Source organism: Ascaphus truei, chromosome 6 (assembly GCF_040206685.1).
Source record: "Ascaphus truei isolate aAscTru1 chromosome 6, aAscTru1.hap1, whole genome shotgun sequence".
Classification (NCBI taxonomy): Eukaryota; Metazoa; Chordata; class Amphibia; order Anura; family Ascaphidae; genus Ascaphus; species Ascaphus truei.
Window position 1 is genome coordinate 101,201,484 of NC_134488.1, and position 27,590 is coordinate 101,229,073.

Here is a 27,590-nt window from a genome sequence, read left to right on the forward strand (position 1 = left end):
TGGCCAAGCTCCAGGCAATCCTCTGTGATCCCTGCCTCTCTCAAGGGGGAGAGGCACTGCTAAATTTGGGGCAGCACTGCCCTTAAGTACAGCTAGGAGGAGGGCACCAGGTCTGTCCCATGATTGGTCATGCTCAGGCCTGATGTCACTGCCTCCCACTGTCACTCTGGTGCAGCATCAAGGAGGGGGAAAACACCATGTTGACTCCAGGCAGCCTGATTCTAGCAGGGCTTACTGCCAGGAGTAGGGCAGGTTAGTAGCCAAATGTGGCATGGCTACACTTGTTTTGCTTTTTTTATTGCACAGAAACCAGGGGGTTCCTGGTTAAAGCTGCAATCTGACATAGTCAAACACAAAACAACCTTTTGTGAAGAATGAAACCGTTCAATTGCCTTCTCTAAACAGATCTAACCAGATCTAAAAGGAACAATTTGGCTGTATTCATTTTATTTAAAAAATAATTACATGTAACCCAACCCCCGCTCATGAACACTTATAAAGGATGTTGATGGACATGCCCTCAGGCCAGTGATTGTGAACCTAGGAAAGAACTAACAACATTGGGTTTTAGGAAAGGATGATGTCACAGGAGGAGGGACAAGAGGAGATACAGGAAGACTTGAGCACCTCCGAGCTGCAAGGACAGCAGAGGAAAACAATCCCTAGTCCTGAGACACCAGAGAGGGAAAGGCCATCGTGGGAGCGGGACCCCCACCTTAGTAGTTGCATATCTAAGGGAAATAAAGAGGGGTTACATTGGAGGTACTGCTGAGATTTCGAAACTGTCGAAAATGTGAAGTGTTTTTTTGTTTTCCAAATTGAATTCCCTGCAAAAAGTTTCCCCCAGCCTTAAAGCGTTAATAAAGTTACCAGATTAGTAAGCTTCAGTGAAATATCACCAGACAGCGCACGAACATGGTATGTGTGCCCTATTAATAGTCTCAGTATTAAGCAAATACTCTAGTGCTTTTAGAGACATTCGCAAGCAAATCTAGCACATTTTGAACTCGGACTCAGACACAGCTTTTTCACGACATTAAAAGGGAAACAAATTGTCTAGTTCTTGACTCGCACATCTCTACTCTAAATGGAGAAGTGTTTTTCAAGCAAGTGTTTTCTTTAGCTTTAGCCCACTCTGTCCTTATCAGACAGCCAAGAAAGGGGAGCTCTGACTGTGCAAGAACTTGCTGGACACACTGACATCTGATAAAAGAGAGCAGCTTGGGAAATCAAAATACCACCCTACCAAATCTCAGCTCACCATGTTTCCAAAGTAACTTAATCATTATCTTCAACTACTTTTACCTATAGGTGTCAGATATAACACACGTGACCCTTAGGAATAGGCCCACTACATACAAGATGTAACCCATGTTCACCCCCCCGGTCGCAGATTGGACCCCTAGGGTGTTGTGAGGGCTAGCTACATGTATGTTGGTGGTGCATACCTGTAAGGAACAGGAGGGCCTGAGTTTCCCACGTTGGTATTGGGGATAACAGGGACAGGCTTCTGGGGTATATGCCTCCATCTTCTTATCAGTCTTGGTGCAACGCCTCCATTTCTGGCGAGCCTTAATGAATAAGGTGAAACCCTCCCAGAGAAGCCCTGATCCCAGGGCGAGAGATTTCAATCTCACACAGTCTTTGTTTAAAACCAGTACTGGTCTTTATTGTCCAACAGCAGATCAGTAGCACACAGCAACAGCACACAGCAACAGCAGCAGGGTACAGGCTTTTCCTCCTTCTCCTTCCCTCCAGAAGTGCACCCTCAGAATGGGCTGTCTGGCGCTCCAATACTCCACACCTTCCACCCCAAGGTATAGGCCCTCAAGGTGAGGCTGACTCTCCCCGCACCCTCTGCAGGGTGAGGGGCATTGGTCCACTGCACTAGGGTGCTATCAGCTCTACTCAAGGTGGCTGAGTCTCTCCTCTCCTCTCTCTGGCATGCTCCAAGCTCAGACTCTGCTTCAGCACTCACTGCTCCCAGGACAGAACTCCTTGTCACTTACAGGAACAGCTCACTAAATAGAGACAGCCCTGCCCATCATGATGTCAGCATGCCCCTCCCCTGTGTCTCTGGCCAGCACACAGTCAGGTGCCTACCTCCACCAATCACGGCAGGGCTTGAAGCAGGGGAAACCCATGATAGCTACTGGCGGCTTACCCTTAGCAGGACTTACACCAGTAGGAGAAAGATATATAGCCCCCATTTCTTACCGGGGCTACAAAATCATATCATTACAGTTCACCTAAGCGCTGTGCATGTATGTTTATTATAGTGAATGTAATAGGCCTCCCAATCCTGGGTGGTTGGGCCTATATTTGTAGTACTGGTACACCATTGGAGCTTTTGTATTGTCACTGTAGTTTGCAGTCTGTACTTCACAAAGATATGTCGTTTTGTATCCCTATTCCTATGACCCGGCAGGGGATACCCTCCGTCAGCTGTCTCTCGTCTGGCTCCGGCTCTCTGCAGCTGGGTTCTCCACTGATCACCTCTCGATTTCTCCACATGGGACGCATGCAGGTCCCGTCTCACAGAAGACTCAGGATCCAGCCTCACTTTCTCAGCTCCCCACAGATCTGATCCTGTCATGGCTGCCCCCTGCTCCTTCAGCTCACTTTTTGTCATAGTCCCTTCTCCTTCATCAGCCTTCCTACTGGCTTACCACAGTCACATGTCCATGGAGAGGAACCTGTTAGGGAGCAGTGTTCTCGTGTTAATGGGCATACACAGGGGATTTACATGTAGAGATGGGCAATTTTTTTTTTGCGAATTTGGATTTGCAGTGGATCAGCTGGTTCCTTTGGTCCACGGATTTCAGAAGATCAATGTCAAAAAGGGCGGTTAACGTTTTTAAAGTTATTATTACCAATACACTCTGTGGATTCCACAACCCATGGACAGATTTGTAGAATCCAATCCGTGGATTCAGCCATCATCTGTCAGATTCCTAAAAATCCGCCAATGGATGGCTGAATCCGCGGATTTGATTCTACAAATTCGTCCACAGGTTGTATCAAATGGCGGATTTTTATGAATCCGCCCAAATCTGTTTGTGGATTTTACACAGCGAAATGGATTTTGGGGGGTAACATCAGCGACAACTAGGGAACCGGATTTTGCCGGATTCGCACATCTCTAGTTATATCTACTTTAAAACGGTGTCTGTGTGGAACGGAGCACAGCCTCACCAGGACAGGAGCAAACGGGAACAAAAAAGGATCATGACAAGGTAACTCCCATAAAAATATTATTTATTCAGCTCACATACGCATAAACAAGTAAAACTGGGTAAAAATACTCCACCTACGTGTTTCAAGCTCTTGCACTTAATCAAGGTGTAAGGTAAGTGAATAAAACTTACATTTTTATATACATGCCGATTCCTCGGGAGTGACCATTACCCGCGACACTGCAGCATGTCATTCCTGAGCTGCAGGGGACAACATCACTCCCTATTGGCTGGCTAGGTCAGGTGACCCCAAACATCAATAGCAAAACTTTATTTATATTACCCATGTGCACAAAAATAACAAACACATAGAGAAACATGCCCAGCAACAGTGTGAGCATCAAGTGACGGTGCTCGTTTCAAATCAGGAAGCGGACTCGCAGGGCTGAGGTAGGGATACAAATAAACCGACCACAACCCAGGACAGAGTCCTGTAAGAGTATCCGTAGTCGGTATGGAAGCAGGAGTCAGGGCTGGTGGCAGAGTTGCAAAGTCCAGGGGACAGTCAGAGAGGTCAGGGCTCGCGGCAGAGGTGCAAAGTCAAGGAGGCATGTGGAGGGCAGGCGGAAGGCATCGAGGTCACGGTCCGGGGTCAGCAACAGGAATTCAAAACAGGCAAGAGGGTAAGGCGTAACTGCAAAGACCGACAGGTGCTGCAAACACACAGAACTTTGCTCGGCGACTCCCTATGGTAACTGCAGCCTTATAAAGCAGGCTGCCAGTACCCAAAATGGCCACAGAGAGCAGAAAGGGCAGGAGAGACAGAAAACCCGGGCCGCAGTGAAAACCTGGCACGGATCGAACAGAATCCTTACACATCATAACTGCAGCAACACCCAATACACAATACAGAACCAGCTGTATGTCACCTTCACCCACTTTCTCGACTGATGCACTCCATGACCCAGGAGGGATAAGAGCAGTCATGACCTCCTCACTACCAGAAGCACTCCCGGGTTGCTATCTTACCCACTCCTCCTTCCTACAGTTCATTCTCTTGAACCCCAACATCCCTACCACCTGCTGATTTCTCTCCACCAGCTAGAGCAGGAATAAATCTTTTCCACCATGGACCTGATTGGAATTATTTAAAAAATACTTTGTATGCAGTTGAGCTGGGGTTTTCGACTCTTTCTCTGGGGAATCACAGCAGTGTTTTACCATTTAATTTTCTCTTTGCATGTAGTCTAAGTGCTTTCTTGTGTTTGTTAATCTATTGAAATCTTAAAGTCTGGTGAGTTTGGGGTTCCCTGAGGAAAGGGCTTAAAACTATTACATTAGAGTATTATTGTAATAAGCAATGTTTCTTTGAACTCTGTTTCCAAGTGATATATGCTGCAGGGAAGGGAGATATTTCTAAAAGAAGCTATTTGAAGTGGATAAGTAGGTCTTGAAATAAGGAAACTGTCTGGATTTGTAATATCTACTACAATGTTTCTCAGCCGGGGTTCTGGCACCCTGGGGTACCGTGAGAGGATTAAAAGGGTACCGCAAGATTTCCCCGTTTTCCAAGAGCAGGAAGAAAGCAGGGCAGTTGCTAGAGGGCTGGACAGTTTCCTCAATCCTGATTGGCTGCCGCTGGGTAATGCAGGCAAATAGTAATGGTATAACACTGTTTTAATATTTATTAAATACCATAGGGCCTGTTTTGATTATATGTTATGGGGTAGATATCTGTTGAATTAGCTTTTTAAATATTAAATCCGTATTATACTATTAATTGTTTCTATCCGACTACATATCACACTTTGGAGCAAGGAGGATTTGCCAGTGATACAAGAACACCTTTGTTACAACGCGCTATCTGTAAAATGTGAGTGGATCTCACGTACAGCTTTAAGTTGTGTTGTCCTTGATTAAGATGCAATCTGCACTAGATATTTTCTCTGCGTTTCTTCTTTCCCCTTGGGTTGTGCTTCTTTTGGAGTGTGTTTAGATTATGAAGAAAGGAGGCGCGAGAGACAAAAGGTTGACAACCGCTGATCTACATCCATCACATTTCAAACTGTCATAGGAACAAATGGACATCTGATTAACTCATTTAGTTTTCTTGCTACATTGTATACATTTAAATAAAACAGCCCTCTATTGCTGCATAATGTGGCCTGGAGAGCCTTTCACACCATTACGCACAACGTGGAAAATTCTTTTCTGTTTTACTGTACGATTTCTATTTTAATTTTCCCTTCTAAAAAGAGAAGAAAGAAAAAAAAAAATTCTATGATAAAAAGTATTTGTAAGTAAAATTATGGTTAGAAGACATGGGACTAGAAGCTAGTAAATGACAATTTACAGCTCCATGGTTCAAAAAGGATCCCTCACTATCATAAATCAAATGGGTAATACTTCATAGCCAGGAGAATACTTAGAATGGCTTTTGTGATAGAATGAAAAGGTGAAGGGTACTTAGTTGGGGAACTGAGCAATGTAGAAATTAGAGTCACTAAAGCATATGTCATTGCTCCTGTCAACAATAATTTAAACACTGATCATTTCTGGTTTATTATTACATCACAAATGACATTCCAAATGTATTTCAATTATCTTAACCACAGTTCTAGGTATTTGTGACATGAGGTATGATGTCATATACAGCAGTGACTATTTTCTACTGCGATTGGAGTGAACAGTTTGTCAGAATTCATGAAAAGGCTCATCAGGGGTGTTTGGGGTAAGTGGATTTGATTTTCCATTTATTGCAGTTAGATCATTAAACGTTTTCCTGTTGTTTCCACAGATGAGATTGAAATGCTGGAAAGACTTTGGCTGTCGGGTATTTGCCACAATGACAAGATTGAGGTGATGAGCAGCAAACTAGACATCGACAACATGGCAGGCGTATTCTATATGCTTCTTGTTGCTATGGGCTTGAGCCTGCTGGTGTTTGCATGGGAGCACCTCATATACTGGAAGTTACGTCACTGTATGAGGCATTCTGGGAAACTGGACTTCCTGATGGCAGTTAGCAGGGTAATTACATTGCTAGAGTTCATGCTATTTTATTAGTGTAATCATGTTTCTCTGAAAATCTATACACATTTCCATATAGATTTCTATCCAGTGAAATATATGTGGGGAATAGGTGGTGGGGTTTAGGTAAAAAAATAAATTATTTATAGTTAAACAACAATAAATAATGTATCTCTTTGCAGGGGGACGTGGAAAAAAACAAAACATGCCTGCCCCTCAATCCCACCATTCCTAATAATGTCCTTATAACCATCTACAAACTAGTCCAGTCTCTGTGATTAGCCACAAGAGTATTCTCCATTTCATAGAGTCTTACTTTATATTGTTTAGTAAACTTGAAACAATTAATTTACCTCCTCAACATCAAGTTCCCAGAATTTTTACTGTGGTCACACCACACTATATTGCACATCATAGGTCATCTGACAAATATAAGATTTACAGTTATCCAGAGTAGAAATATATGTTTAAAATATTTTTTTTTATGAAGCTTGACAGGCTACGTAACCTTCCGCCCCTCCCCCCATGTATTATGCTGGATATAGCTCATCAAATGCTTCTATTTTAAATCCCATAGTCTCAGGGTTACCACCGCTCCTGGGTTTGACCCAGAGACTACAGGTTTCGGCTAGGCATCTCCGGGTTACAGGTTGAGATTGGAAATCTCTGGGTTACTGCAGCTCTGCGATACGGCAGGGCGGGCGGAGATGTTTGGTGCAGGGACATGTGCGGGCCTCGGCTCTTACATTCTCCTGCGGCAGCATCATCGAGTAGCATGGTAGCATCCCCCTGCATGGTCCTGTCAAGATGGCTCCGCGACATCAAATGGCATCGTGGTGCCATGACAACGTGATGTCACGTGGCGTCGCGGCACCATGATGTCCCATTGTCATGGCAACATGACGTCGCATGGCGCAGCGATGTTACCTGACATCCAATTGTCTTGGCAACACAACTCCATTTGACATCGCAGAGCCATCTTGACGGGACCATGTAGGGGGAGATGCCACTGGAGAAAGTAAGACCGTTAAATATATCAATTAAAACCTTTAAAAATAAAAAGTACAGATTATCATTGAACAGAAGGTGGCAACCTGCATTGTCTAGTGACAATATTACTATGGATTTCCTTTTCTACACACCCATCTATCTTCCTTCCCATGCGTGCTATCTTTCTCAATCTCATCTTCAAGTAATTTTCCTGTAATACACTTACTTAGTATCTCCTCACAGCCTCCCACCATTATTTTCTGCTGGTGTTATACCATTTTAAAGCAGTACATTTTTTAGTATGTTTACAAAAACTGGGTAAGGATTTTTAAAGGGAAACCCATGACCACTCCAAACCCAGCAAGAAATGTTTAAAAGCCAGATTGAGTATTAATTTAGACCAGTGTTTCTCAACCGGGTTATGGTACCCTGGGGTGGGCGGTGAGAGGATTAAGGAGTGCCAGGGATCTTCTGTTCTCTCTGAACAAGTAGAAAGCAGGACAGTTGCTAGAGGGCTGGGCAGTTCCCTCCATCCTGATTGGCACTATTACCCAACAGCAGCCAATCAGGAGTAAGTGTCAGGAGCCTGGGGGGTGGGGGTCAAGCAAAATAGAATGCAGAATGAACGAGATAGAGGTGTGAACAGAGGGAGGAAAGGATTAGTGTCTGTGTGAATCTGTTCTGCTCTGCATGTGTCTGTGTGTTTTTCTGCGACTGTCCTGTTTATCTCTCTGTGGCTGTCTGTCCTGTTTGTTTTTGCTGTGACTGTCCTGTTTATTTTTCTGTGGCTGTCTGTCCTGTTTGTTTTTGCTGTGACTGTCTTATTTGTGTGTGTCTGAACCATGTGTGTGTAGCTGTTGTAGCATTACTGTAAGCATTATGAATTGGGGGATCCTGAGAGAAATGCTTAAGAACCCCTGATTTAAGCTATTAAGAATAACATTTTGGTCTTTTTAGGGAACCAACATTTTAATGATAGCTGGCCTTTAATAGTGACCTCTTTACTAAGTTTAGGAAGTGTCTAACATTATCTGTCAGACAATATTCTTTGACCTTTGATTTGTGCTTTTCTTCATTTCCATGTCCCTCAAGGTTCATCAGTATTTGGTACATTTTCCATTCAATAGCACACTATAAAAATATGAAAAATGCATTCTTTCATGGTGAACCTGTTTTTTTGGTATGCTTTATATCTGCTTTCCTATCAGCACCAAGGTATATTTATCACCCCCTATCTCATTTGATACATGGATCTCTTGAGTGTCTGTAGATGCTTATCCATCATCTTTATTAGACAAAATGAATTTTGTTTTTGGGACGACGCTTAATTTCAAAACACAGTGTTTTCTCTCTTATCCTGGTCAGTTGATTTTAAATGCGTTCATGCATTTACTATTAATATGCTTTGGAAATGTTTTGTGGTATGTTCTCGTAATCATAGTCACAACAAATACCGTACTGTATAGTACATCTAGCAGAATAATGGTTATGTAGAATGAATTGTAGCATTTTAATATGATGGAAATAGAAACTACCCAATACCAGATGTTTATTCTTTGCTTCTGGGATTCATTTGGGCCTATTTAGTAAAATGTGAGAAAATCTGTGTAAAATAACCCGAAAAGGGAAGACTATTTGTAACAATAACATTTGTAAAGGTTCCCCAGATTCATTAACGATTATCAATGTAAAGATATTGCCTTTAAAAAAAAGAAATAATCTGCAAGTTTGATTTCCCAGAATCCCTTGTGCAGTGGAAGCACTGTATGCTAGGAGATAATAGTGAAAAGCAGGGTTGCAGACCTGTCTGACACATGTGAATGTGCTCACAAGTGATAGTTTCATTTGCTGTATGCTATATGGTGGAGGGTTTTGTCACTTTTTTTTAGCCACCATAACTTATTTAAGGTGTGGTTTAAACCTATCCCTACTTCAAATGGCAAAGTCAGTTTAACCAGCCTCACACTGATGAGACCCAAAAGGTCAAAATAGGTGTCAGTGTGTAGTTTTACTGACACGCACTTTAATCCAGGCTGTGCTGAAAACCTGTGTAATGTGGTAGGCATACATTTATAGGGGTATATGTCAAAATAGAATTGAAGCAAAAAGTTACATTGTGTGTTCATTTGCATGTCATTCCCCAGAAATCATTGCTGTAGTGGGATAATGGAGAAAAGCAGGGTTGCTGTCCTGTCTGAGACATGCAAATGTGCTCACAAGTGATCTTTTCATTTGCTGTACGCATTTGTTAATATTATAGAGTCTGTGTTTCTTATATATTAAGTAGTAAAGCCAAAAATGTCTGAGATTTCATTTGGCAGTTGTTCTCTTGTATTTTATTCAATACCATGTGAACACTTAATTTTGGGAGATTTTCTCAATTGCCTGCTAAATTTGCATATGACACCAAATTTAAAAGACCAAGCACATTTTCAATGTAAATATCCCTTTTGGAGCAGTTTGCATTTGCAAGTAGTCTGTAATGAATAGAACAGCATGATTTTTCAGCACTATTGCCATTTACTGCTCAAAAAATGTAATTTCTCAATCTTTAATAATTAGACTCAATTGAGTGGGCAATTTTGACAGCTTTATATGTACTGTAAGGATGTCCTTTAAAACCAAAAGTAGGGTAATAATTGTTACAAATGCATAAATTGGGAGTAATTTGGGCTGTATTCTCTCTTAAAAATAGTAAAACATTATAGTTTCTTGACAATCATGTTGTATTTTTCCTGAGTTGATTAACTTAATTCTAACAGTTTATTGTTCTTGAAGGGAAAGAATAACTTGCGGGTGGAAGGGTGGGGGGGAATTTCATGTGGTGGGATTGGGTGACTTGGGCAGAAGTAGGTGACATTAGAGGAGTGGGTGACATTAGAGGAGTGGGTGAGTGGGTGACATGGGGGAAGTGTCCTTTCCTCATCCGTTGCAGCTGCAGGGGTTAACTACAGATCAGAGCTGGTTCCCTATCTTTTCCTGAACCACCTCTGCTGATCGGATTCCTAGTGTCAGAGGTGGCAAGGGCAGCAGAAGACAGAGGAAGTTGGCTCTGATTTGCAATGAACCCCCTGCAGACCGTACAGCTGCCGAGCAGGAGGAGGGGGGTCATTGGATGGTCATGGTTAGGAGGTGGAGACCTAAATGGGAGAAGGTGTGAAACAGAGAATGATTTGTGTCTGCCTCGGATACAGGCCCAATCTGCAGTCAAGATTAAATCGAGCAGGATTAAACAGGGTTCCCTGTTTTACTAGGAGGAGTAGGTACTTCAATCCTTTAACAACTCATTGCAGCTGTAACTATGACCTATACTGGTTTTGCATTGAAGCGAGAGCATTCACCCACATTATACTTTATCCACAATCCTTAATAATAATATTTCATAATTTGTTGTTAGATTTAGACTCTACTATTAAATATATTGTTCTCAGGTTGGAAATAGGTGTACAGTATTCCAAAAGATATCGTGCCTTAGGAGGTCCACACAAAATGACAGTTATTTACTGTAATTGCAAAAAACAAATAGCACCACTTGGTGAAAAACCAGCAATTGTCATTTTACACATTATTGATCAGAGGAACTTGAATTCAATGGGAGTTTCCGTGCGATAGTGCTTGCAGTAGCACTACTACAGTTTAATGATTGACCCCCATTGTCTTCTTCAAGATAAATTCCAATTGACCAAGCGGAAGTTACAGGAACCCTGAAGAGATTAGCTTACAACTTTATTTGGCAAGATTCACAGGGAGCCATCCCTGGGTTTTAAAGTGAGGTCATTACCCACTACAGTGGTCAGTGCCTTTATGACCAACCTCTTACCATTAGCTTTCACAGTGATTGTACAACTCTCAAAGTTATTACAGCCATCATATCAAAGCTGGAGACAATTTGGTTAAATGCACAATCCAATTTCTACTTGCCGAGAAATCGGATGCTGTTTACCTAATGTCATAATGCCATTTAAAATGTAATGGTACCTTTGGTGGCACAAAAGATTACAAACCTGCAAAACAAGAGTGCTAATTAATGCAACTTAATTGTAGTTTTGTAAATCCAAAGGAAGTAGTGGTACTCCATACCCTTTTGTACCATCTCACTTTTCATAATTGCTGTATGCTCATATTTTGTTCAGGGAGAAGGAGCAGCTCAGTGAATAAAGACACTGACTGGCACTGAGTTTGAAGCAGGGGAACCTGGTTCAATTCCCAGAGTCGGCTCCTGGTGACCTTGGGCAAGTCACTCTATCTCCCTGTGCCTCAAGCACCAAAAACATAGATTGTAAGCTCCACAGGGCAGGCGCTGTGCCTGCAAAATTTCTGTAAAACTAGCAGCGCTATACAAGAACATGCTATTATTATTATTATTATTCTCTTTAAATTTTAATGTAGCATTTGTCCATAGTTACGTCAGTGTCCCATCCATCCCTTTATCTCTATACACTTACCTAGGACTTCTGGATGTGCATGAACTCTGTAATTATCTATTCCTTCCCTCCAAGCCCCTTTCAAATCTTCTGCATTCACTCCATTTCCTCTGACGTGACAGCGATCATGTAATTAACATGCCGGCCACATTAGCAGCTGCCTGAAAAATGTCTCTTTATCACACAGTGATTTCTCAGGTGAATCCTGGCAAGTGTAAAGGCTCTATCGCTCTCAATCTTCTTCTTCTAGCCTCCCTCCCCCTTTCTCTCAATGTACCTTGCCTTGCTGCTGTTTCTCAAAAACGAATGACCTAAAACAAGGACAAACAGAAATACATAAAAGATCATTCTAGAGAGAGAGAGAGTGGATCAGATAAGAGAGGTTGATGAGAGAATTTGAATAGCTGGCACGTGATCCTCGGCTCCAGGGCCTGAATAATGGGCCAGGTTAACCATTTCTCTGCTACCAAGCCCCATTTGGATAGTGGACTAACCCAGAAACCAAAGCTTTTAAAACAAGCTGTGCATAAGAAGATTGTACATCCCCCCCCCTAACCTTTTCCTTATGACCTTTTCACTTTTTTTGGATGTCATTCTTATAGTGACAAACGTTACCCTCCTAAACATTCAATTGCCACATAATCAGAATCAGTTAGACCATTATTCCCTTGCAGTAACTTGAATGAGATGACTTCGCAATGAACCAGTTTATTCAATTCCTGCTGCAAAGACAAACAATCGTGTCCATACTTTAATGATACGGTTCATTCCTTTTTATTCCTACTGCATTGAATATGTCACAGATACATAGAACAGTTACACTTCTTATACGTTCTTGATGAATAATGCAATAAGACAGTTGGACTCCTGTTAGAAATCACATCTCTTGTTCAAAAGGTTAATCATTGACATTGGGACAATAGCGAGCTAAGATTCACTGATGATAATGTAGTTAGCTGCCACTGTAGTCTGATGTCACAATTGTCCCAAACCCTGAAAAAAAAATAAGCATTATTTTATTTGTATTCCTTTGAGTGCTCAAGGACGTAGCTACCACATCGTGGGTTCTGGAACTCTGGGTTCCCCATGATGTAGTAGCCGCGTCCCCCCCCCCAAATAAAAGCTTGTTTTCTTAGGGGAGATCACGTCCTGCGCTCCATCTGAACTAATGGCGGACGGATAGGGGATGACAACTCATTTTCCGTCATCAGTGACGGAGCCGTCACGTGATCGCGAGTGCCGGAAGGGCCGTAGCACACTGCCCTGCGGTGGTCCTTTCTCCATGTAATAAAATAGCAAAGGAGGGAGAGGGAGTAGGGGCTGTGATACCTTTTTATTGGACAAACGAGTAGTTGATATTTTACATGCTTTCAAACCTCTCAGGATTCTTCATCAGGTATGCTGGCAGAAATACAGAAACATGGAATAATCCTCTATTTCGGTATTTCTGCCAGCATAATGAAGGACCCCGAGAAGTTTGAAAGCTTGTAACATTTCAACTACTCGTTTGTCCAATAAAAGGTATCCCCCTACTCCCACCCCCTCCTCCTCCTTTGTTATTTGACTACATGTAAATAAAAGGTAAGTGGCATACTGTGGCTATGAATAATAAAGTGTTTGGACTCCGTACCATCACACTTCGACCCCTGCTCATTTGAATTTGTTTTTCAAAATGTCGGCTAAAACAAAACATAACTACACCATGTTGGTACTACTGTCCAAGATTTTAAAAAAAGTGACTTTTGAAACATGGTAGAAAAGCTATATTGACCTTCTTTTTTTTTTTTTAGAAAAATGTCATCATGTATACTTAGAACAAGGAGAGATGCTTGCTAAAATAGTCCTCTTTTTTATATTGAAAGTCTACGTAAATAAAAGGCAAGGAAGGATGGGTAGTGTTGTATATATTTGGGGATTGGGATTGAGTGAGAAGAGGTAATTGAGGGATAGTGGAGGGTGGGGTAGGGTGAGTGTAAGAGGAGGAAGTGGGTGTAAGAGTGAGGGGTGGGCCCAGTCGAAACTCTAGTCCTGGACCCGGGAAATCTGCTTGTGGCCCCGACTATGGGGTTATATATCAAAGTCTCACGGCTGCAAAACTGTGGCCCCATTTGCATTTTTGTCAATTTTCTTCTCTCAAAATTATATAGGAAACATCTTTCACATACCTTAGGCTGCATAATAAAGCTGTAGGCAAAGGCGGATTATTAATATTTTATAAGAAAAATTCACTACACCACATACAAAAATGTTTATCTGCAAAGTGAGTTAAGTACTGTCAGTGCAGAGATACTTTAGTGATATTATTCTTACCCAGTCACTATGGCGGTAAATTCCAGAAATAACAAAGCTCCATTAGCCTATTTAACATGACATTAAGCCAAGTTAAATAGTAATGCAGTATTTACTACAGAGAATAATGTAGTGTTGACGCGTTACTACTCCATAAAAAGCACAATGTAACAATATTTACAAAGGCCGTTATTGAACATGATATGAAAATAATATACAACTAAGCATAAATTAAATGCCTAAACCTGGTGGTATACCCATCCAGACAGACGATAAAATAATATTAAAATAAGCTTTTATCAACGTTTTAAAATATCAGATCTTTAATAGCCCAAGTGGATAGCTAGTCATGGATAGAGATGGGCAAATTCTTTTTGCGAATTTGGATCTGCCTCAAATTAATTAAGGGGATGGATAATCTGATTTATGAGGAGAGGCTAGCTAAATTAGATTTGTTAACATTAGAAAAGAGGCATCTAAGAGGTGATATAATTATATACAAATATATTCGGGGACAGTACAAGCTTTCAAAATAACTATTCATTATTATAATTCTTAATTATCCCAAGGGCAGTACAAAGGACACGGGGTCATCCCTTAAGGTTGGAGGAAAGGAGATTTCACCAGCAATAAAAGAAAGGGTTCTTTACAGTAAGGGCAGTTAACATGTGGAATTCATTACCCATGGAGACTGTGATGGCAGATACAATAGATACTGTATCTTCAAAAAAGGTTGGACATCTTTTTAGAAAGGAAAAGTACATTTTCAAATATTTTCTTCTTTATGTTCTTTTTTCATATCTGATACTCACCCTCACATGTCCTCTCTTCGCTGTTGACCAAAGTCTTGTGCATTGGATATCATATGCTACTGTATGTAGCAACAGGGTAAATCAACCAATCAGATTGGTTGATTTATCATGTGGTAACTACGCATACCAATGACGTAGGACATTGGTGGAACCTTTTTCCCAAGTGACGTAATTGACAAGAGCATTTGCCATGGTATAAATTAACTAACCTATATTTTCTGTAAGGGCTTTGCACTTGAATAACACTTTAGTCAAAAGCGAAGAAAGGGCGTATGAGGATGGGCGCTTGATATGAAGAAAGAAGAAGAAAAGTTTAGAACATATCTTCAGTATGCCCAGAGGATTATGCCTTAACAAGAGGGCCTGATTTGAGGCCTCAAGTTTTCATTTTTGTGTCACTTAAACCCCACTCCAATACATTATCTTTGGGCTATCAAGTGGGGAAGACTGGATTCTTTTTTAACAGTATTGGATCCTTTTTTGTAGTTCCAGTTCCAGTATCAGTGTCATAATTACATACTGTAAGCAAGGTTACATATAATCTACTATGGAATTTAAGAATTTGGGAATGTGATACCTAAATGATACTTCAGCATTTTTTTGCAACACCAGAAGACCTGTAACACGGTTCAGTAGCCACATTGGTTGTGGAGATGGCTATAATGTTTGCAAGTTATGAATGACACCATTTTGCAACTAAGATAAAAAGTTATTTTTGAAAGTTCTTCACAGATTCTGTAACACATGAGCTTTGAGACAGCAGAAGTCTCTTCTTCAGAAGTAATCTCTAAAAGAAATACGTTTGTAGTCTCAGGGCTGACTTATTATAGCATTCATGAAAAACTTTCATCCTGGTGTCATAAAAGCAATGGCAGTGTGCAGAAAAAGACAAATAGATAAACGGTTTGATATTGTTACTTTTCATACAGTACATGGAATTTGTAGCCTGTATAACACTTTGAGGTAGAAGTGTACAGAATCTGTTAATCTCTGTCCAAACTCACATTGTAATTTTAGTTTCTGGAAATAACAGAATTATCTAGGGTCGCACAGCAAAGCATGTCCAAAAGTCCTACTAAATCCAGGCAAATACCTCCAGAGTGACCCGATATGACAAAATGAAAGAAAATCATCACAATAATTCGCATTAAAAGGCACTATGAACAAAAATGTGAATCATACATTCATATTACAGATAATAGGATTTTTTTTTTTACTAGGTCCTTAATTATTTGAAACATTTAATTACATTTGTCACAGAAATAACACGTTTGTGTGATGGTAGGGGCAATGTGGTGCTTATAATAAAGGTTAAGCCCAGCCATTTCCCCTATCCGTCTGGATGGATGAACAGGATTTCCCTGTAGATCCATTCTTCTGTGGCTCATCGGGCAAAACACCTGTATATTAATGTATGTCTAAACATTTCATGTATGTAAAATCCTGTGTTACACTATACAAATGCGATTGTGTACAATATAAAGCCTAGCAAAGGTCTCTGGATATGTGGGGCTGGTAAAACCATTGTGCAGCCCGCATGTCCGGAGAACTGGCTGCTGCTGGAGGGGGAAGAGAGCTGCAGGGTACAAAGAGAGTGTCCGGGGACAGAGATTGGGTCAGGGGCCATTTGCCCACAAAGTGGCGCATTTGGCAATTTCCACAGACATCCTGGCGCCAAGCCCAGCAGGGGATACCTTGCCGGCCAGGTGCCTGCTGTGATTGCGCTTCAGGAGATCGCAATGGGGGGGGGGTGGAGGGGGTACGGCCATGATGTCACGCGGCTGGTTTGCCCTCATTGGCTGAACTGCCACCGTGACATGGCCACAGCTCGGAAAGGCGGTCACACATCGTGCTTTATGCGCACACACACGCCGACTCGGGCCTGCCCCATAGAGGGAAGCACTTTGGGTGTGGCGCGCACGATAGCGTACACAGGGTCGCGGCCACTGGAGACTCAGCCTAAAGTGATATAGTGCTTGGTCTGCTGGCTGCAGCCACAATAAATATCTTTTATTTGATTTCTGTTTCCCATCTGGTGCTTGATCCCGTGAAAGAGTTCCGGTCTCCTGTAACGGTTTGGTTTTAATTATTACCTTTACTTGGGTAGTTGATGTTTTAGGATGCAGCTTTGAGGATCACTCATGCTTCCTGACATTACAGTCAGCCAGTGCTGTGCTACAATGTGAGGGCTAAGTACTTAAATTCTAACATTGGCATTGTGCCATTAAATTAATACTAAGAAATACATTGTGAACGTCCATGTCACTGTCGTTATGTTAATATTTCATGCTGTTTGGCACCTATTTTGTTCTGCTCTAGTCAGTAAATGATTTAACGAGTGGATAAAAGAGGCGTTAGGGAGGAGTTAAAGGACACGTTGCAATATGATGCATAAATTCTGCATCTTTCATTTTCCTCCTTGAATGAATCCTGCAGAAAAAGATCCGAGGTGATGATGATGTAATCCTTTCTGGCTAAGTGTCTGCATCCAGTGAAAGAAACACGTTCTCTATGTACAGTATAATGTGAATGCATGCAGAATACCAATGCAGTGCATCCTAGATGTGTAAAGGGATTATTCTATTGGGCTGTTTACGGCCAAAATTCCCCAATGAAGTTAATGGGCAGTTTGGTCTGAAAACCCTTCTGGTGATGTAGAATAAGCCCCCAAAATGTTCACTAGAATTTTTTTGGTATTGTTTGGTACGGTTTGCCCACTTACAATTGAAAAATCGATTTAGATCATATTACTGAAAAGGCAAAGTCTATAGGAGTTTGTTGGCTTGTATAAAGCAGACGATCCTCATCTAGGGACTTGTATGATTTCATACAGTTGTGTACATTTGCTGAAGTCTTCTTTATACCAACCTTTCTGCAACATTTTATATTCAGTGCTTATGAATTTTTTTTCCTGGGAAATAAGGCATTAAGGCTACGGTTCATGAAGCTACAGTATAATAAGGGTATCGGAGCGCAATCTCTTGTTAACTGTCATTGACTTTAATGGCAGTTAACGCAGTAACAAGCACCGATACACTCGTTATCAGAGATTAGGGAACCTCCCCGTGAAGGTGACTCGCATTCACTAAGAGGTGTTAAAACATAAGCAGTGGCGGATTTCCCATTGGGTCCGGTAGGTCCGGGCCTAAGGTGGCAAAATTTGGGGGTGGCACAATTTGTAGGCGGCATGCGTGATTGGCGCTTGCCGGGCTGTTCGCGCGCATACACGATTGGTGGTTGCTGGCCACTCGTGGGCATGCACAATCAGCACTTGCTAGCGCCGATCGCACACACGCGGCTGGTAACATGACCTCACATGGCGTCAAGTTGCCATGTCAACGGGATGGCGCAGCGATGGAAAAGGAGGGCGGCACCAAAGGGTGCCATTTTTTTTTTAAATCTGCCGCTGAACATGACACCTTTCTATGCTGGAAGACACCTTACAGCTCATTCTAGTGAATGGGCTGCAGTGTTTCTTCTAGCGCTGGAAGGTGCCTGTTGGAATAGCTGCACTTAGTATAATGGGCCCTTGATGTTTTAAAATCAAAATACATTTGTTTTTCATTGGTAATAATTTATGTGCACTATAACAAACATAAGGGTAAACATAAGAGGAATTGAATGCACTTCTTGGAAACTGAACAAGAGAGTAGACTATTTATCATCCTAACTTAAAGCTACCAAATCTCTTGGAGGCTCAGCCAGGACAAGTTTATGGGATGCGATTTATTGCAGATAGAGTACGTCACAGCCCTAAAATGTAATGTGTGATATCTAATAGGAAAACAAAATGATGGTGATTTAAAAAAGTCCTTTTTGTTTATACAGTTATTTCAGAGCTATTTGTGCTTTTCTACAGAAGTATGCAAACTGGCACATTAGCAGCTTTAAGCTAATAACTATTAATGCTGTGCTGCTGTTCAATAACTATCTATTCAGCCCTTTACTATTTGCATGTTATATATATACACAGTATATATATACACATATATATGTATATGTAGAGGTATCTGTAACGTGTTAGCCGTGCTTAATAATTAAAAACGGATAGACGACACCGTTCTGTGGCTATCTAAATGCTTTTATTTGTGCGAGCTTTCGAGATACACTGATCTCTTCTTCCGGCGGTGTTACAATGGATAAAGCAAGAGATGTTTTTACTAAAAAAACAGTGCATCTTGGAATTTATCTATGACTGAAGCATATCCCTCTCCCCTGTGCAGTATGCGATTTATGACTTAAGGTGTTAAATGGTCCCTGAATGTTAGTGATATAAGGGTGTGTGTAGATACATTTATAAAGCACCAACAGTGTATAAAGTACTTTACAAAAGGTGTGTCTGGAGTGGGAGTTTATACCAATGGTGTGGGTAGGTGTAGACATCTAAGAGGGTGTTGCATTACTATTAGTGTGTGTAGATACTATGTTGTCCCTATTGAAATATACGGATAGAATTACTTTGTACATTAGTATGTGTAAGATACAGCTGTGTGTGCATTCATATAGCGAAGTATGTATAGACATGGCCTTTAGCACTCATGGAAAGAGAATTCTCTTGTGTCAGGGTAGTGACTCATGAAACTGCGGTCTCATTTTAGGCCACCGCTAAGTGTCCCGAACAGTTGTACAAATTTGTATTCATGTAACCGTCTCTCTTTCCGTGTTCTAAGATTACCTTTGAGTATGGCCACCTTCAGATCGTTCATCTTATTACCAGAGTCAGAGAAATGTTCCCCAACAGGACTGTCTCTTGTTCCGCATGTGATGCTGTGGCGATGCCGATTTATTCTCTTGTTTAGCCCCTATCCCATATCATCTATGTAGAAGCAGCCCCCTGGGCATTTCATGCACATGATGAGGTACACGACATTGCTGGAAGAACAGGTGAACCTTCCTCTGATTTTGTTCTCCAGATTCCTGTGTGGTATTTGTATAGTGCCCACTGTGTGGAGCATTGCGCAGGTTTTGCATATTGCGGCCTGGCATGAACTTGTCCCGCATTCAGTTATACTGTTGAATACTTTACTCCTCACCATCATTTTCTTGAGATTATGGGGTTGTCTGTGTGATAATCAGGGTGTTTCAGGAAAGGCATGTTGCAGTGTTGCATCTTCCTGGAGAATGGGTTGTAGTTCCCTTGCGATCTTGCATAGGGCTTCTAGGTGTGGGTTATATGTGACCACCAAAGGTACCCTGTCGCTTGTCACTTTCTGTCTGTATTCAAGGAGATCACTTCTTGGTATTCTGGTGGCTTTGTGGATTTGCTGGTCTACAATTATGTGGCTATATCCACAGTTTATGAAATCTGATCTCAAGGCTGTAATCTGCTGGCCTCTGTCTGCTGTGTCGGAGCATATCCGGTTGTATCGTATGGCTTGACTCTAGATGGTGTGGGGTGGAAGCTGTTGCCCATCAAATAGCTGGCTCTGTCTGTAGGTTTAAGTAAAACCTCTCTTGCTTTATCCATTGTAACATCGCCGGAAGAAGAGATCAGTGTATCTTGAAAGCTCGCACAAATAAAAGCATTTTGTTAGCCACAGAACGGTATAGTCTATTCGTTTTTTTTTTTATATATATATATATATATATATATATATATATATATATATATATATATATATATATATATAATGTTTTACCAGGAAGTAATACACAAGATATAACAGTGCTGCACACCAAATAGAAATCAAAGAGGGGCAAGATGAGTCACTTGAGAAAGACCTCTGAGTAGGTTGAAACGTCGTGCTATTTGGACGCAATAAATCTTTTTAAAATTCGTTGTGCCTTGAATCATCTATCTTATCTCTATTACCAGGAAGTAATACATTGAGAGTTACCTCTCGTTTTCAAGTATGCCCTGGGCATAGAGTTATGATGACAAATAATAAATGTTTACAATACATAGTTGCATTTAAGCAAAATAGCTCCTCCCTAGTTTATTCTAGTACTTCACATATGCACTCTCCCTGGCACAAGTGAGGGAAAATCAAAGTAAAGTGCCTTGATACATTGGCGCTAAGAGAAGCATGGTTGAAATGATTCTCTTAGCATCAATGTCACTTTTCACAAAAACACCTGTTCTGTGTTAATAACATTACCATATATGTTTTTATAGCACATTTCCTTACATATCATTCATATTGATAATACACGTACTACATATTGTAAGATGTACTGTTTATACAGTATGTACAATTTGATAGATCGTTACTGATTTTTGAAAGCAATATATTAATTTTGGGGAAAATAAATTTAATATTATTCTATTATGCCACCTTTGATACTGAATGCAGGGTAACAGAGAACTTCCTTGTTTAATATTGTGCCTCTCCAATGAGAATCTAAGTGTATCAACTCTTTTTGTAAATACGACATAACTGATTTATATACAGCCAGCTGTGTTATCTCTCTGCCTTTGATGCTGCTGCCCTTGCTCAGCATGTCCCTTCATGAATGCTAATTGTGTGACATACAGATGACTGATTATATATTCCACTCCTATCCTCAGGGCATGTATAGCTGCTGCAGCAGTGAAGATCCAAAGATAACGGACCAGCAACTTCCTATCTTGAACCATTGCTATCCGCCACAGAGAATACCAGCCCTGTCCAATTCTGCAGCTCCACCTCCACTGCCTCCAACTCCCTTACCATGTGCCAACTTCCTGCCAAGGGAGAGGCGCATTGTGGAAAGATGGCGCCATGCACGGAGTCCCAACTGCTACAAAGATATTTACACTCCAACCCGCTCCATACATGACCCCAACAATAAGGTGGCTCCTCCTCGCCATCCTCATAAGAGCACATTTTCTGATGGCTTTCATCGTTATTATGGCCCCATTGAGCCTGAAGGATTGTCAGATCATTTGGTTGAGTCTGGGCAAGCATTTGGAAAAGACAAAAAGATAGGGCCTTGCCCAATGTCACCCCCATCTCAAAGAGACCACTTCCTGGAAAACCCACCTTCATATTTTGCCATTGTACGAGAAAAGGATGCCCCAGAACCACCAGGTTGGCAGTCAAAGATCTCAAGGGGGCTTTATGAGAACTACCAAACTGGAAAGGAGAGGACACCAAAGTCCACTGGTGGAGCACGGGGAAGTCGGACACCTGAAACAGTGGTGAAGAAGTTTGACCACTTGGGAGGGAGCTACCAAACAAAGGGTTCACTCTCATGTGAAATGGAATGTGAGGGTTATAGTGGTGGGGGACCTAGTGGCAGCACCAACCGGTCCGGCAAGGCCAGCATGGAGGTGTTTGATGGACCCCACTATGGTGGCCATTCAAGATTCTCATATGAAGATGAGCGAAGTTGTGTGAGGGACTGCCATCATCGCCGTGATGAAGTGGACATGGAGACCAAACCCCTGCTGCACAAGAAGTCCAACCGCTCTCACATGTGCAGGAGCCACTCCCACCCTCTGGTTATGGGTACCAGTCAAAGCAAGTATGCTGACCTTTCAGATTCTGACTCAGATGTTTGTGAGAGGGAGCCTCCCTGTGTGAAGACTGACATGGGCCACAACTGCTGGTACTCTCCAGACTACTTCTGTACTTATCCCTCTAGGGAGCGCCAAGCACCATCTGCACCTCACAAACCAGTTAGATACTGGTCTGTAGATAAGCTGGGAAAGTATCGTCAATTAAGCAAGGATTACCTTCCAGCCACATGCCATGGCTCTTGTTATTGCAATAGTTTGGAAATGCTACAGCCTCACTGCCACAAGGAGCCACGGTACTTCAGCTGCTCGGATGAAAAGCTTGAAAGGCGGTTGGACTGGGAGCAGCTACGGGGGGGTCAGTGCTCCTACCGTCTTCACCATCACCACTCTTGTGATTTTGCCCCCATCCATCCCACCTCCCGTAGTCTGGAGGACCTCAGCCGATGCCACTTGAGGTGTCACAGACCCATCTTCACCCCAGAATGCCAACCTAGGTCAAGCCACAGTGGAACCCTTTATAAAAGAAGGGGATCTGCACATTTCTCTAGTTTGGAATCAGAGGTATGACCAGAACAGCACTCCACTTACTCTAAGACCGCAAATGTTTAGGGTTGAGGATATATCTATATATAGATATATATATATACATATATCCATTGCATATACAATAAAGGTTGAAACCAAAACGTATTATTAATTCAGCTACATAGTGGATTGACTTATCTTCCTTCTCCTTTCTTATGTGGGCCATATTGTTTGACTACAAATCTAATGTACCAGATTTTCCTACTAAATACCAAGGAGTCTTTTGTGTTATACAATGATACTATTGCAGCCTTGCGGTGACTGTAGATGGGTTGAGCTGACCTTACACTTAGATCCTACTGGCTGGACCAGCAGAAGGACATATTTTAAATCACCTGATGGAAAGAGCCACTGCTTGAATACCAGAAGAATCCCCTCTTTTTGCCCTAACAAATCAAAGGTTGGGAGGTTCAACCAATATCCTGCAAAAGTCATGTTCAAGGATTTACATATTCTAAGCATAACAGTGCAGTTTACTAAATAACTAAAATAGGGACATTGAGATGTGGTTGAGGTTCGCGATATAGAAACTAGAAGTGTGAGAGGTGGAGAAACAATGAGGAGTAGACCTATGGACACTATTTTATTATCTTCTTCACTTCTTCTTTTACTCTAAAGGAAATGTAAGGGCTTATCGAGACATTTATAACACTTTTAAGCACACTGCAATAGATTCATAAATAGCTGTGACTATATGAAATTAGTATACTTATATCATTATTTAGTATTAGTATTCCTAGAGGAACTTTTTCCACTGTTATTATTCAGCCAGGATGATGAAAAGCCTTTGGCTGTATTGTGCTTCTTAGCTTCTAAGCTGGAATTTTGATGTAAAATATAAAATGAAATATATGAAATACATCTGTTAGCTACAATTAAGTTTTTTTTTCATTAATTTCCTTATTTTATTTTGGAGACAAAACTGTGATATATATACACACAATTTTTTGTTTGATTTACATATATACAGTATATATATATATATATATATATATCAGTATATATGTATATGTATCTCAAACAGAAAATGGGATTTAAATAGCCCCGGTTTGTTTTGTTGTTTGATGTTTTAATTATTTGAGTACATATGTTTTTTATGATTCATTTGAGCAAATTTAGAGGACGTAAACGTCTGGTAAATTGTTAGAAGTAATAAAAAATCTGATGTCTAGTTATGGGGCAGCAAATTCTAGTGTTTGTAGGATTTTATCCACTTTTCTGCCAAGAAATGTGTATTTGTCCCACCCTAGGGAGAATCTGTGGCTTAACCGAGTAGCATTTGAAGCCATTGGCCTTTCAGGTAGAATTTACTACTATTCTTGTAGCACTGAACCTTCTAAACATCTGAAAAGATTGAGCATGCATAATGCATAGCACTTACACATCTCTGCAGTGAAACTCTCTGACGGAGTATGTATTGATACATTTAGCCATGGATCTTAGAACTTTTTGTCTGTCCAATTAAATACCATTGTTGTTTACAGTACCTTTATAACATACAATATACTCATCAGCTGTTACCATGCTAACTCTTTCAGATGTACTGTAAAACATATTAAAACTGTAGTCATTGCAACAATTCAATTCTCCATGTGCAGTAGCCATGGCCTGTGTACACAAGGCTGCCCATGCTGCACCAACCAAAATGTAAATGTATGTTATACTGATACAATTTGCTCTTTTTTAGCTCTATATCAGCTGATTGTCCATTTAGCACTGTGACCCTTAAGTGCCACAAAATGCTAAACAGAAGTCACATTTCAAACATGTTTATGGCTGGGATTTTTTTGGGGGGAAGCAAATTTTTTCATGGTGTTTACATGCTTAGAGGACGTCTTAGGAAAGGTGAGATGTACAGTACTTTGCAAGTTCAAAGCAATTGATACAATTTACAGGGACTGCATCTGTCTTTATCTCTCGATATACATTTCCCAGGACCCAAAAGCACCCACATATAACTTGCTATTGCTTTAAACTGATTATAGGTGAGGTATATGTGAGTACCGGGCTATTAGGTCCAAAGAAAATTTGTGAAAATAATATTTAATATTGCTTCATGACATTGAGAATTAACTGGCCCTCCGGCAGCGATGGGGTTAAGGGAAAACTATTTTAGTTCATGTAAAGTAATTAGACATGAACCAAGTCATCCCTCTGATACTAATAATCAACGTACTGTAGATGAATGCCATCCATTTGGCCACTGGAGAACGTGGCGTGTGTTGTTTAACAATATAAACTGTTAGTTCTTCTCTGGGATATTCTGACTGTTTGTAGTTTTAATCTTAACCCCTTTGCTGGCTGCAAAAGCGTTAAAGATTTAAAGTAGAATAACCTAATCTCACGCAAGCATCGGTCTTTGTTGGCAGCAATACAATATTTGTTCATTGTGTGTCATTCAATCAATAAAGTTAGACTTTTCAAGTCTAGTCCCTTACCACAGCAGGGACTCTTACACAGCTCTGCCACATGTTTTTATACTGTAGCTAATGATTTTACTTGCAAAGATTAATTATGCCAGTCTATTTCCTAAATGCTTCTGGTGTTCACCCATGTACTTGTCCAAACACAGCATCCCTTAGCGCACTATACTTAATATTTAGAGGTCTTGTGTGCATTGCGTACAACTGCTTTTATGTTGTTTTTTCACTTCACCCTTTTTATGTCTGTTCACCTGTGTGATATACTCTATGTTTCCTATTCCAGATTATGTTTTACAGCCTCATGTGAAATTATTATTAATCCATCCTATCATGTCACCATCCAACTTTCACATGCAAAGGTTCAATAGTGTAATAAAGAGAAAGACGCTATTGCAGGGTATGGGCTATACATACCGTATGTATTGCCTTTTCACGGTGTAACATCGCTCCTAATTAGGCCATTCTAGTAAATGGGCCATAAGGTGCCTTATGGCATAACACATCTTAGTAAATGTGCCATATTTTGCAAATACAGATACAGTATGTGGATTTGCCTTGGCAGATTTTTATAGAAATGCAGTCAGTGAAAATTGCCCAAAAATCACAAATCCCTGTGTCTGCAGGAATTTGTATCTCTAAGATGGCACTAAACAATCTGTTAGGAATTTTGAAATTTTTGTACTTTTTTGCAGGTTGAAAATGTTGTGAATGTGTGTGAATGTTTTGCACATCTCTACATGCAATGACATTCCAGTATCTAGACTTTTCAGAGTTTGGTCTTCCTACAGCAATCATAACAAAACATCAAGGAATATGATGAGGATATGGTTACTACTAATTAGAAGCAAAGTATAAAGCACACAAAGCAACATTAAAGGATTAGACTTTTTAGCGTAAACATCTTGGACAATTCCATATCTTGTTTTGTAAGCACCGTCACAAGGGTCTGTTTGAAATAGTTGGTATTACAATACTAAACAAACTATAAAAAGGCAATTCTCGAGTAATAATAATAGGGGAAAGGAGAAATGAGAAACGGAGGCCCTGCTCAGCTAATACATTGGCTTACTGGAGTGGTGCTATCCAGGATATTTAGTATCGAACAACACGAAAGAGACAGAATCCTAAAGGATGCACTCAACTAACAATGAAAATAAATACATTTTATTAACAGTACCATCGAAGAAAACAAAACTACCATTAAAACCTGTAGCTAACGCTTGTATTGTGCTATAGACTTGGTGAGTAGTACGAATCTAGACAGAAGATCGGTAAGCTATGGACAACCTATAGTGAATATAAATCCCTCACAATATGGTATATGTTAATGGGGTATATATATATATCCTCACATGCATGGATTATATGTGGTGATAAGCAATTTAACCGAGGGACGGGAGGTTGATATCCTTCCTATCCAAGCTTGTTAAACCAGAGTCTGTTAGAATTACTCCCATATAGTAAATAGGTATGTTAAGATTCTATATAGCTACAACCTACAGCTCAACTCCGTTATAATGCGATATGTTACAACCCAAAAAAACTAATAACGCGATGCAAGCATGGCTCCCAATTTTCATATTTATGAATACTTTACCACACGATTATTAGTATCTTAAATACTTTATTGTACAATGCATACAATTGTACATTATTTCTAACGTGATCCACTTATAACACGATGTGATTCTTTGGATCCCAATTCAGTTGTCTCATATATTTGTTATATGCACATTGTATTCATAACCAGTTTCTCATAGTGGTGTTGGTTACAGGTGCACCGACGAGTATTCTAAAACTTGCCTTGGAAAATCTGGGGCTATCACCAACAAGATCCGGGTACTGTACATGCTGGGTACATGCTGGGTATATGCTGCAACATTTCAGTGACATTTCTGCAGAGACTAATGGCCTATCAGATTAACACAGCAGGGGTCCCTGGCAGTCCCATTGAAATGTTGCAGCATGTACCCAGCATGTACCTGGGTCTTGTTGGTGATTGCCCCAGATTTGTTTTTAGAATACTCGTCGGCACTACAGTATGTAGTGTCATCCATTATACCAGATGCATTCAAAAATGAAATGAATTAACTGAATGCATCTGTTATAATGGATGACACTACATAACCAACACCACTATGAGAAACTGGTTATGAATACAATGTGCATATTTATATATATATATATATATATATATGAGACAACTGGATTATGATTACCAATACATATAGGTTGTAGCTATATAGAATTTTAACATACCTATTTACTATATGGAAGTAATTCTAACAGACTCTGGATTTAACAAGCTTGGATAGGAAGGATATCAACCTCCGTCCCTCGGTTAAATTGCTTATCACCACATATAATCCATGCATGTGAGGATATATATACCCCATTAACATATACCATATTGTGAGGGA

General features: G+C 40.7%; 1 protein-coding gene across 1 annotated transcript in view; it reads left to right on the top strand.

Moving 5' to 3' along the window:
- Positions 1 to 26,318, top strand: part of GRIN2D (glutamate ionotropic receptor NMDA type subunit 2D) — a 370,096-nt gene extending 343,778 nt beyond the window's left edge. Inside the window, exons 12-13 of the mRNA XM_075605369.1 lie at positions 5,974 to 6,206; positions 21,230 to 26,318. Of these exons, the coding sequence (XP_075461484.1) occupies positions 5,974 to 6,206; positions 21,230 to 22,729 (1,733 nt within the window). The 3' untranslated portion in view covers positions 22,730 to 26,318. The remainder of the gene's footprint in view (positions 1 to 5,973; positions 6,207 to 21,229) is intronic.
- The last annotated feature ends 1,272 nt before the right edge of the window (positions 26,319 to 27,590 follow it).